At 44.0% G+C, this 12,089-nt stretch overlaps 2 protein-coding genes across 2 annotated transcripts; both read right to left on the bottom strand.

The window, feature by feature from the left end:
* Positions 1 to 2,495: 2,495 nt before the first annotated feature.
* On the bottom strand, positions 2,496 to 3,419 carry LOC307201291 (olfactory receptor 11H6-like). The gene has a single exon (XM_079950347.1). It carries the CDS (start codon positions 3,348 to 3,350, stop codon positions 2,598 to 2,600), a length of 753 nt encoding a protein of 250 aa, XP_079806473.1. The 5' UTR covers positions 3,351 to 3,419; the 3' UTR covers positions 2,496 to 2,597.
* Positions 3,420 to 10,403: 6,984 nt separating this feature from the next.
* Positions 10,404 to 11,339, bottom strand: LOC307201633 (olfactory receptor 11H12-like; the record flags this gene model as incomplete). The annotated part of the gene is made up of 1 exon (XM_079950915.1): positions 10,404 to 11,339. The coding sequence occupies one exon, from the start codon at positions 11,337 to 11,339 to the stop codon at positions 10,404 to 10,406; it is 936 nt and encodes a 311-aa protein (XP_079807041.1).
* Positions 11,340 to 12,089: the final 750 nt, after the last annotated feature.

Consider the following 12,089-nt stretch of genomic DNA (forward strand, 5'->3'; position numbering starts at 1 on the left):
ATATGCAGAAAATATTAAATATAAGGAACCACAGAAAGAAGGGGGAAGGAAGTCAAGTTTTGAAATGTTAAAACAATTGTAAAATTCTTGAAATTTGTAAAACTGAAAATCAGAAATACAATTTAAAAAAGAATGCATATGTAAGCAAAGCCTCTGCATAAGCCATCAGAACGGTGTTTTGCAAGTGAGACTGCAAATGGGGCGCCTCCATGATTACATGCCATGCAATTCTATTTAGACCTCCTAATCTACCTTACAATTTACTGACATTTTATCCAATTCATTCTTCCTGATTTTTCTTGCCACCAGCATAAAGAGGGCCACATTTTGAGTCACAGAGACATTAGTTGCTCAGCAGCTATAGGACCCTCTCTGCTGAGGAGAGACCGCTTTCTTGAACAAATGCAATTTAGAAAGCACCTCCTAGGTTCGGTGTATAGGACAAGCTCCCCTCTCCTCTGGTCTCACAGAACCTGAAGAGGCATGAAGAGGGCGGAGCAGAGGCAGACAATGTGAAGAAGTCTCAGGTTGCCTGGGAAATGTGGGAATGTTAAGAATAGTAGGAAAGGATATATTGAATAAGTGTTATCCTTCCTTCACTCACTCTAGTAAATGATGTATCGGAGCAGATTCCCCTCAATATAGCTGGAAGCTAGTTTGCAGATTCATTTGAATCTCTTAGTTAAGTTTATTTCCTGGTGTCCCCTTTAATCCCCCTTAAAAGAACTCTTGAGAGTCCCATGGACTGCAAGAAGATCAAACCTATCCATTCTGAAGGAAATCAGCCCTGAGTGCTCACTGGAAGGGCAGATCCTGAAGCTGAGGCTCCAATACTTTGGCCACCTCATGAGAAGAGAAGACTCCCTGGAAAAGACCCTGATGTTGGGAAAGATGGAGGCCACAAGGAGAAGGGGACGACAGAGGACGAGATGGCTGGACAGTTTTCTCAAAGCTACCAGCATGAGTTTGACCAGACTGTGGGAGGCAGTGGAAGACAGGAGGGCCTGGCGTGCTCTGGTCCATGGGGTCACGAAGAGTCAGACACGACTAAACAACAAACAAAGAACAAAAGAACAAAGACACAAGAGTGTTTCTGAGTAAAGTAACAAAAAGTTTACTCACATTTCAGTTCACGATATGATCCCTGAAAGGCAGGCTTTGCTTAGCGGTTACATAATAAACGGTGAGTTCATCTCATAGGGAGACTGAACTCATGTGCTGCTGGCTGAGAGCCAGCAGGCAGCAAAATTACATTAAGACAACAAAATGGCTGCAGGAGAGCAGCATGGCAGCAAAAGAACAGCAAGACAAAAGAAAGACAAAAACTAGACTGCGACTGAGAAAATGGCTGCGTGACTTGGCTCTTTTATGGAGTCAGCCAGAGCCATGCCCATCTCCCAGGTCACATGCAGGGGGAGGATGCTCTAAATCAGGGGAACAAGATGTTCCCCTGTCTGTGCCCACTCTAGGAAAATAAGGAATGTTGCATTTGACTGCACCAATGGATTACATCCCACAGGAAGGAACCAGAGAAGGTGGAGACTTAGAGAGCGTGGGAAGGCGGGGACCTTCAGTCCTCACAACTGCCTCATTTGGGCAAGACCTACTGGGAAGAGCTGCTGTGCTCACTGTTTTTGTTTCTTTGAATGAAGAGTTAGCTTCACAGACACGTTGTGAGTTATTGCTGACCTGCTCGCCAACTCCCATCTTGACATATGTTTATATATGTTTATATATGCCACCTTGACATATGTTTATATATTACATATTGTTGGAAGCCTCCCTCACCCCTATATTGCAAGCAAATCATGAATCAGCTTATGATGAAATGATAAATAATAAAGTACTGAACATTATTATATATAGGATACGGCACTGTACAGATATCACCACAATATATAGCAGTTGAGTACACACCACACATTTAAATCGCAATTGACATATGGGAGTTCCAGCAAAGAAACTGTTGTCTGGGAACTGGGAGCTGTTAAGGGTGCTGGCAACTGTAGTTCTTTGAGGAGTGAACTACAGCTGGGGCAAGCAATGTGCTTCAAAGGTGTTTGTATGTAGCCAGTATCTCAAATTCATCACCTGCAGCTAGGGATGGATGGTTTCTTGAGCGTCTCATTTATCCAATATTAGGTTCTGATTGTCATGTTTCTTTGTCAGTTTGCAATTTTATTCTATTTTTTAAGAAAAAATGTCATCATGAAAAATCATTAGCATTTTAGTGTGCATTGCTAGTAATGTACACCTTTGGCCATCTATTTCCCATTTTAAATATTTTATAATAACATTTTGTTAGTTATTTTTACTTAGCATATGCATTTCATCAACACTTTCACATTTATGGACATGTTTCTGGATGGACAGCTGAACTGCAAAATTCATGTGGATTTCAAAAGCTAGTTGTGTTTGGTTTCACATGATGTTATTTCGGGAAACAGGAATGAGGTAAGTTTGCCTTTAAATGGCGACTGAACCGGATTTCGCCCCTCTCTCCTGTTTCCAGCCAGCCAGCCATGGTAGCTCCTACAGAGGGAAAGGTCCCGATCTCTTGACCAAGGTCCAAACCAACCACCCGCGGATCAAAGCCCCTAATTTCCCTGGAACAGTGTTCTCCTTAAGGCGTCTTTCATCTCCTTGTTCCTCAGGCTGTAGATAACTGGGTTGAGCAAAGGGGTCAGCACAGAATAGAAGAGGGTCACCACCTTGTTGCCGCCCCCTGAAGCTTCGGGAGCCACGTAGGTGACCATGATGGAGCCGTAGAAAAGGCCCACCACCGCCAAGTGGGAGGTGCAAGTAGAGAAGGCCTTCTGCCTCGAGGCGGCTGAAGGCAGCCGCATGACCGCCTTGAGGACCGCCGTGTAGGAGCACACAATGAAGAGGAAGGGTCCAAAGATGGCAATCGAGCTGAGGCTGTAGAAAGCCATCTCTGTGGTGGGGGCTGGCATGCAGGAGGAAGCCAGCAGTGGGCCCGGGTCGCAGATGAAATGATCGAGGGTGTTTGGGCCACAGAAATGGAGCTTCGAAATCAGCACGATGGGCACCAGGAACCACAGGAAACCGGACGCCCAGCAGAAAGCTGATAGGGAGCAGCAAAACTGGGGGGACATGAGCATCGGGTAACGCAGCGGGTGGCAGATGGCCAGGTAGCGATCCAGGGCCATTGCTGCAAGGAGGAAGCTCTCGGTGGTTCCCATAGAGAAGAAAAAGTAGAACTGGAGGAAGCATCCGTTGAAAGAGATGATGCCTGGCAGCGGGGAGGACAGATCCCACAGCATCCGAGGCGCCGTGGTGGTTACGTAGCACATCTCCAAGCTGGAGAAGTTCCCCAGGAGGATGTACATGGGCAAGCGGGTGAGGCGAGAGTCCCGGAGGACGGCCCACACAATGCACAGGTTCCCCACCAAGGTGAAGGCATAGCAAATGGACAGCAAAGAGCAAAGCAGCAGGCGGGAGGCAGGCGGGAGGGACGGGAAGCCCAAGAGGACAAACCCTGCCGTCAAGCTGGTGTCGTTGGCTTGGTCCAAAGGGTGCTGCCCCTGTTGGCACAGAGCGCGCGGGGGGGGGGGGGATGGTTAACTTTTGCTAGGGAAGGTTTTTCGCCTGGCCAAATGATACACACACTGACCTCACAGTCCTCTTCTGCTTCCCCCCTCCCTGCCAATTTCCGGATGTGTGCAGGCAAGATTATATGGTTAGGGTGAAAAAAAAGCTGGCAACTGTTCAAAGAGAACAAAAATGAAACAGGATTTGTCTAGACATTGTGAGGATAGGACTGAGAATTGATAGGGTTAGCAATCTGAAGGGCAGAGGGAAGAAAAAGGTGGAGAATATGCATTATAATTATATATTCATTTTCTTATTGTTCACTTCTTTTCTCTCTAATTAATATTGTACATTGCCTATTACATATTTGTAGCAATGATATTATTATTATTATTATTATTATTATTATTATTATTATTATCTGTGTTTTTTTCTGGAAAAAGGTAGGGGAACTCACCACAAAGTTTGTTTGTTTATTGCAGTGGCTAAATGTAAGATGTGATTAATAAACTCAAGCCGTCAATGATCTGGATTAGAAATGGCCACAACTTTATTGATTACAGATATAGGTGGATTTTTGGCTCAGGCATTGGGTGTATATCTGTTCCAGCGCCCCCAGACAAAAAAAATTTAAATATTTAATTTAAAAAAGGTAAGGGAACTCAGTTCTCTTGAGTTCCTGCTCAACCCCCGCCCCCGATTATTATCATCTTCATCACCATCTTACCATTATAGTTAGTTGATTGCCTCTGATTTTAACATTTTATATGTGCTAATTATATATAGACATTATAGTAAAGTGCTTTGATTTTAAAAAAATGATATTGCATACAATACAAAAAATAAATATTTCAAATACGTCCGTACATTAAACTAAATAATAGTAAAAAGCAGAAAATGTTCAAACTTGTATGGAAGGTGGGAACTGCCTTAAACATTCTTTTTAAAGTTTTCATTCATAACAACATTTTCTTGCCACATTTTAGCTCTAAAAGGGGCCCTGAAAGTGACTTAAAATGAACTAATTCTGAGAAGAATTAAAGTTTCAGTTGCTATTACACAAATCTGAGATTGCTTCTGTTGCTGTTGCGGTTTTAAACTTGCATGGTGATATTCGGACAGGTCAGTTTGTTTAATTAGTTTACTGAATCACTTCCTACAACAGAATGTCCCAAAGTGATTTTCCAGAATAGACTGCAACAATAAATTACAGCAATATAGTAAAGAACTACATAAACATATTAAAAGGATAATCAGAACTTTAAAAAAAGTACTTATGAAATCTGAGGCAAAAGAAACATAGGCAATGCTGGCATTAGATGTCAGGTGAATGCTGATTTTTTAAAAAATACCTAATTTTCAAGAAAACAGAATTCTCTATTTGTCCGTCTGATTATTATTATTATTATTAATTGAATTTATGTTTGTCTGTGTTTTTCTCTCACAAACACTCACACACATACACACAGAGCATTTTCAATGTTTCCAGAAATTTTACTTCTTTCTTTGAGAACATGCTATTTAGTTAATAAGATATTATTATTATTATTATTATTATTATTATTATTATTATTATTTGGCCCCCATTCTGTTTATTCTCAGAACAACCCTGTGAGGGAGTTTGAGGCAGTGACTGGCCCAGAGTCACTTAGCAGGGTTTGTGACTAAGCAGAGATTTGAAGCTGGGGTCCATACATTTCAAGCACTCATATGCCACTTTGAGAATCATGGCTTCCCCCAAAGAATCCTGGGAACTGTAGTTCATTAAAGGTAAAGGTAAAGGGACCCCTGACAGTAAAGTCCAGTCGTGAACAACTCTGGGGTTGCGGTGCTCATGTCGCTTTACAGGCCAAGGGAGACAGCGTTTGTCCACTCCGCAGACAGTTTTTCCGGGTCATGTGCTCAGCATGACTAAGCCGCTTCTGCTCAATGGAACACTGACACCAGAGCAGTGCAAGGAAATGCTGCTTACCTTCCTGCCGGAGTGGTACCTATTAATCTACTTGAACTTTTGGCGTGTTTTCAAACTGCTAGGTTGGCAGGAGCTCACTCCGTTGTGGGGATTCGAACCGCCGACCTTCTGATCGGCAAGCCCAAGGTTCAGTGGTTTAGACCACCCTCGTAGTTCATTAAACGTCCCCAAAGCTGCTAGGAGCTGTCACAAAACTACATTTCCCAGCACCCTCAGCAAACTACATGTCCCAGGATTATTTTGGGGGAAGTAATGAGTGTTAAAGCGGTGGAAGTACTTTAAATGTATGGTATAGATGTGGCCCCAGTCTAACTCCAACAGTTTGACATCCAAGCCACTCCCTGGCTCCACATCCCACTTCCCAAGCCATGATCAGATCTTTTGGGATAATATTTTGGGGCCATTCTGTCAAAGACAACCCCAAACACGTTTCCTGCCTCGATCAGTTGATTCAGGGAGGAACCATAGCTGACTGACAGGGAACATGCTTCACTTGCAGAAAGAACCAGCTTCCCTTCCTGATATCTCTAGTTAAAAGGATCTGGTGCAGGTGCTAGGAAGGATCTCTGACTGGACCCTGCAGGACTGCTGCCAATCAGAGTAAGCGATTTTTGGCTAAATGGGCAATATGGTCTAATCTGGATTAAAGCAGCTCCTGTGCCTTTGTACACAGAGGACACAAAAAAGGCTATTTCATGTATAATCAAGATTTATCTTGTCATCTTATCTTATTGCAGTATCTGGTTTGACTGCTATTGCCGGACTACTTTATATTTACAAATAAGACTGAAAAGCAATACTCAGCTGAGGACAAGAAAGAAGTATTTAACAAAACTCCTTACCGCATGTTTGGGCAGATTCAAGGACGACATCTGTCATGTTAATTTGTTAAATTCAGATCTAGTGCATGGGAAAACTGGAAAGGGGAAAATAGCAATCAACTGAATTACACACATACATATTTGCATATGATTATAGCAAGAAACACACAATGCATGAATTCGTATTTTACTGTTGTCAAACATGCACTGAGCTTTGGATCTAGGCAAACCTTCTCAAGTTTACAACTTCAGTGCAGACTAGGCTTATAAGGACCAGTGGTCTGTAGATACCACCTTGCTAAAGCTAAGCAAGTTTCAGTTGGGTGTGTGCCTGGATGGGACCTGAGAAACCAGGGTTCAGATCCCTATTTGGCCATTAAGCTCCTTGGGTGAAGAAGAAGAAAAAGAAGAAGAGTTTGGATTTGATATCCCGCTTTATCACTACCCGAAGGAGTCTCAAAGTGGCTAACATTCTTCTTTCCCTTCCTCCCCCACAACAAACACTCTGTGAGGTGAGTGGGGCTGAGAGACTTCAAAGAAGTGTGACTAGCCCAAGGTCACCCAGCAGCTGCATGTGGAGGAGCGGAGATGCGAACCCGGTTCACCAGATTACGAGTCTACCGCTCTTAACTACTACACCACACTGGCTCTCAGTCGGTCACCAGCTCTCAGCCTAAGATACCTCACAGGGTTGTTGTGTGGATAATGTGAAGAGAGGGAGAATCATGTGAGCTCCTTGGAGCAAAGGTGACAAATAAATGCAATACTACTACTACTACTACTACTACTACTACTACTACTACCACTACCACTAAAAATGATGGAACCCAAGCTGTGATTCCTCCATTAGAAGTAATTCCTGCATAGCAGATGGTTGGACTAGATGACCCTTTGTGTCCCTTCCAGCTCTACAATTCTATGGCTACGTGGAAGAAAATTAGGGCATGAAAATAAACAGGCTTTAGATATGCATCATTGGAGCTTTCTATCCCTCTCCTTCTCCCCTGTCTTCAGAATTTCAAGGAATGCTCAGATGCAGGCACAACTAATAATTCTGTTTACAGTTCTGGCAGACAAAAAGTGGATGATCTTCTAGGTTAGAGAAGTGCAATTCCTCCAGAGTCCATTATTTTATGTTGCTTCCATGAAGGACAGTAGGGTACAGTGGTTAGAATAGGGAAGACCCCCTTCCCCCTCCACCTCGTTCTGCAGAATAGCTGCCTACTTAGGCTGAGGGCTTTGGACAGAGGGAGAGTGCAAACAAGCAAACATACCTTACCTCTCCCGAATACTTCTCTGCTAGCATGATCCCGTCTTTAGTTCCAAAGAACTGGCCGGTGAAAGGAGGCTGTTATGTCAGCTCCTCAGGCCAGAGCCTCAGGGGACCCTTATCTCCAGAGGGTGATGGGGATGCAAAGATCTGGATAGTGGCAGTCCCTTTATCAGAGCTGTGCTAATATTCCACAGGTGAGCTGAGGAAGAAAGAACATTATATGCTTGCTGGAGAGAAACCAGGGAGGATTTCTCCAGATTTGGAGCACTCACCAGATCACATTTGGAGTTGCTGCTATAATGGCTTTTTTTTTTGCAGTAGACATAGTTTCTCTTTGACTGTTTAAAAATGTAAAAATAAAAGCCAAACAATGGGATATTATTATTTTCCCCATCAAAGGTGGTTGTGGAGTGTGCTATGTTCCCATGTCTTTTATTGAGGAGCTTACAGTGGTTTTTCTTATCAGTAGTATTTATCAGTAGTATTTATATTGGCCACCCAATGACAGGTGGGTGGGACAACTCACCCATCAATCACATGGCACCAGCCAATGCCTGCCAAAGCCAGGTTTCTTTCTCCCTCCGCCATCAGCTGATGGGAGACAGAAATAAGTCTGCCTTTTGCTGGCATCCTAAAAAAAATTGCAGCACAAACATTTCACACAATAAGGCAGGGGAGGCCAATTTCTTAGAGTAAATATTGTTGTGCACCACCCCATTCTCTGAGCGGTGTGAGATTCCAAGGATTCCAGGCACTTACCCAGGGTTCGTGTTTCCCTTTGGAAATGAGGCACTGCAGATACTGTGGTACCTTTATGATATATGGTTTATTTACACATATAGACCACCTGGTCCTACAATGGAGGGGTTCACAGTATTAACAGCCCAAGAAGGCCTTACTTCTTCCAGAGCCACAGCCTTGGATTCCAGCAGAAACCAGACTGTCTTTCCAGCTTGCTGCTTTTCATCTAGCTCACATCACTGCAAGTCCAAACTCCCAGTTCTGACTTTATTCTTCTAACTATCCGCAAGTTGAGGGAGGGGCCCCAGCCATTTGCCATCTCACACAGGCACCTTAATGGTCCATCACCATTCATGTTCTTCTCAATGGCCCATCACCCAGGCGATCGTCTGACCAAGAAGCTAGCCTGGCTTATATTTTAACATTTGCTGGATCCAGGGGTTAAAAGTCTCTAGGCATACAGTTTACCGCCCCTCCCAAACTCATAACACTACCCATTCCCAAGAACAAGGCATCTGTCCCCAGATGTACAAACAAGCAGCAAAATACAACTTCCCTATAGAAAAATAACGAATTGGCAAAGGCAATTAGAACACACATAATCAAAAACCAATAATAAAACACAATTACACTTTTAACACCATATTATTCCTTTCAGGCAAGTTTCCAGTCCTCCAGGATCTCTTCCAGCCTCCCTCCTTCTCCTTGTGCACACTCCTGTTCACAGTTCTGCACCCCAAAGCAAATTACCCAGTCTCCCTCATTTGGCATCCCCCAAAGATAAGTTTCAACATGTCTAAGCCAGAATACAAGCCAGAGCAGCATTATCCAAAGACCTCGGTCATTCTTTTCCTTGTGCCACTGCAGCATGAAGCAGCTGTCAGAAACACACACAATTCCTAGAAATCATTAAACAGTTCCCATCGCCACAAATGCCTATTTTCTGTATTGTTAGGAGTTTGGGAGGGTCAGTCTGGATGATACCCTTGAATCTTTTCCATGCCTGTGATCCTGTATCCAGCGAAGGTTAGACTCCAGTAGAAGAGGTTGCTGAACTGGTTGGATAAATTTATTTGTAAACAAGTGGCCTTAGCTGACCACTTAAGTGCCCTCTTCAGTATCTCAAAGAACGGCCAAGGTTACAATGGAGAACTGGGGTGAAGTGGGTTGTGTAGAACATATTGGCCATAGAACATTTATAATCTACACTGACATTCCTTTTCAATGAGAAGCAGAAACACCAGTAAGAAACTGCAGTTAAAAGGGAATACTAAAAACCAATGCAGAAAGCTGATTTTTTTGGGGGGGGTACCAAGTGGTGTACACATGAAATTGGAGCTAAAACATGACCCAAGTCCACAGTCGAGATAAAAACAAATGTACATAAAAAACATCATTGCCTTAAAAAACAGTGATAAAATGAATCAAACGTTTAAAACAGATATTCAAGCATCCCTTTGGTTAGTTACTGTTGGCAATGGGGTTAGTAATAGCAAGCTAATGGATTTGGGGTGGGGGGAGGAATATTAATTGCCACATGGTATAAGAAAGTATGGCAGTTAGCTTTGATAGAAAAATGACTAGCAAATTAAACAACAGACTGGCATACTTTTATTAGGCAAAGAGGACAGGGCAGAACCTCCCCCATACTACAAAATTTACTGGCTAGCATAATTTTAAACCATAATTTGTTTATTCACTTGGATAAGTGGCCAGAAACACATTATTTTAGGGTGTACTGGCCGCATGGCTATCTGTAATCTCATCTCCTGGGGAGGGTTGGGGTTGTTGTATGAGAAAATAAAAATAATGAACAAGATATAGGGTATGTCCATTATATTCCAACCATTGGCTCGGATGCTAACCATAGCTGTAACGTTCTTTCCTCCTCAGAATCTCTGATTCACTTGGTTTATTTGGTGTTGCATTTGTAGCCCAATTTCCAGGAGGCTTAGAAACAGCATTTTACCCTTACAACAACCGTTGTGCAGTAGGGTACGCAGAGGAAGAATCACTTGCTCCCTGAGAACTGCACTTGAGGCCTTCAGCATCCCTGAAGCAATGTCCTCTTCAGTGCCGCTATCATCTCCTTGTTCCGCAAGCTGTAGATGAGAGGGTTGAGCAGAGGGGTTACCACAGAGTAGAAGAGAGTCACCGCCTTATTGCTCCCTCCTGAAGATTCTGGGTTGACATAGGTGACCATGACGGAGCCGTAGAACAAGCTGACCACCGCCAGGTGGGAGGTGCAGGTGGAAAACGCTTTGCGGCGGCCTGCGGCGGAAGGGAGCTTCAGTACCTTCTGCAGAACAGTGCCATAGGAGGCTACAATGAAGAGGAAGGTTGCGAAGATGATGAGGGAGCTGAGGACGTAGCAGGACATCTGTGTGAGGGGTGCTGGGCTGCAGGAGGCAGCTAGAAGTGGGCCTGGGTCACAGACAAAATGATCCAGGATGTTGGGGCCACAAAAGGGGAGCTGGGAAATGAGGATGATGGGCACCAGAAACCACAGGAAACCAGAGATCCAGCAGCAAGCTGATAAGGTGCTGCAAAACTGGGGAGACATGAGCATTGGGTAGCGCAGTGGGTGGCAGATGGCCAGGTACCGGTCTAAGGCCATGCTGGAGAGGCATAAACACTCCGTTGCCCCCATGGAGAAGAAGAAATAGAACTGCAAGAAGCAGTCACGGAAGGAGATAATCCCTGGAGGAGAGGCCATGTCGATGAGCATCCGAGGTACCGTGGAGGTGACGTAGCACATTTCCAGTCCAGAGAAGTTGCCCAGCAGGTTGTACATGGGCATGCGGGACAAACGGGTGTCCCTGAGCACAGTCCACAGTATGCTGAGGTTCCCCGGTAGGGTGAAAGCGTAGCTGGCGGAAAGGAAGGAGCACAGGAGCAAGCGGAATGTGGGCGAGAGGGAGGGGAAGCCCAGGAGAACAAATTCAGTCACTTTCCGGCCGGTGGCGTTGGACAGATCCATTTGCCGCTCCTGTAGATGCACAACATCATTGTGAAGAACAGGTTATAAATTGTATTAAGTAAGTAGGTAAATAAACAAATCTGTGGATTTGGAGTCTATTCTTATGGGCCTTTCCTTTTTCAGTTCATATGTCTCTCCTCTTTCCCCATGTTTCAACACACCTAGTTCATCCCGTCTCCAGTGTTCGTGTCCATCTCATGTCTAAGCATATTACACCAAGCTACAAGGAAGCTTAAAAAGCATTGTAAGGGAATGGGTGGCAGTGGGAAAGGGTCACAGTGAGGAAGAGAGCCACAAATATCTAATTTTTTAAAAAGGGGACCGAGGGAGCAGTTTCCCTATAGGTGGTGGTGTCCCCAACACATGTATCTGTTCACTGATAAAATACTGTAAGAACAATAGTCTCTCATCCACCTGGTCTAGGGAACCACCCACTAACACTGCCTCACTCTTATCTGGATTGAGTTTCAGTTTGTTGGCTCTCACCCAGTCCATTATTGAGCCAAGACACACCAGTCCAGCACTCAATCACAAATGCCATATAATCCCTTCACTTTTGTGCTGAAATTTTTATTTAGATGGTCCATCTGCAGGTGGGAACATGTTCATTTTTTAAATCTATGCACAACAACCCTTAGTATAATTTTATTAATATCAAGTCACAATGCTGAGAAAGCTCCTCCTTTCAGACCCACCACTTCAAGCATGCCTAGGCACCCATGTCTTCCAAACCATTTGTTGTTCCTTGAA

Source organism: Podarcis cretensis, assembly GCF_951804945.1.
Source record: "Podarcis cretensis genome assembly, chromosome: 13".
In the NCBI taxonomy this organism is placed as follows: domain Eukaryota; kingdom Metazoa; phylum Chordata; class Lepidosauria; order Squamata; family Lacertidae; genus Podarcis; species Podarcis cretensis.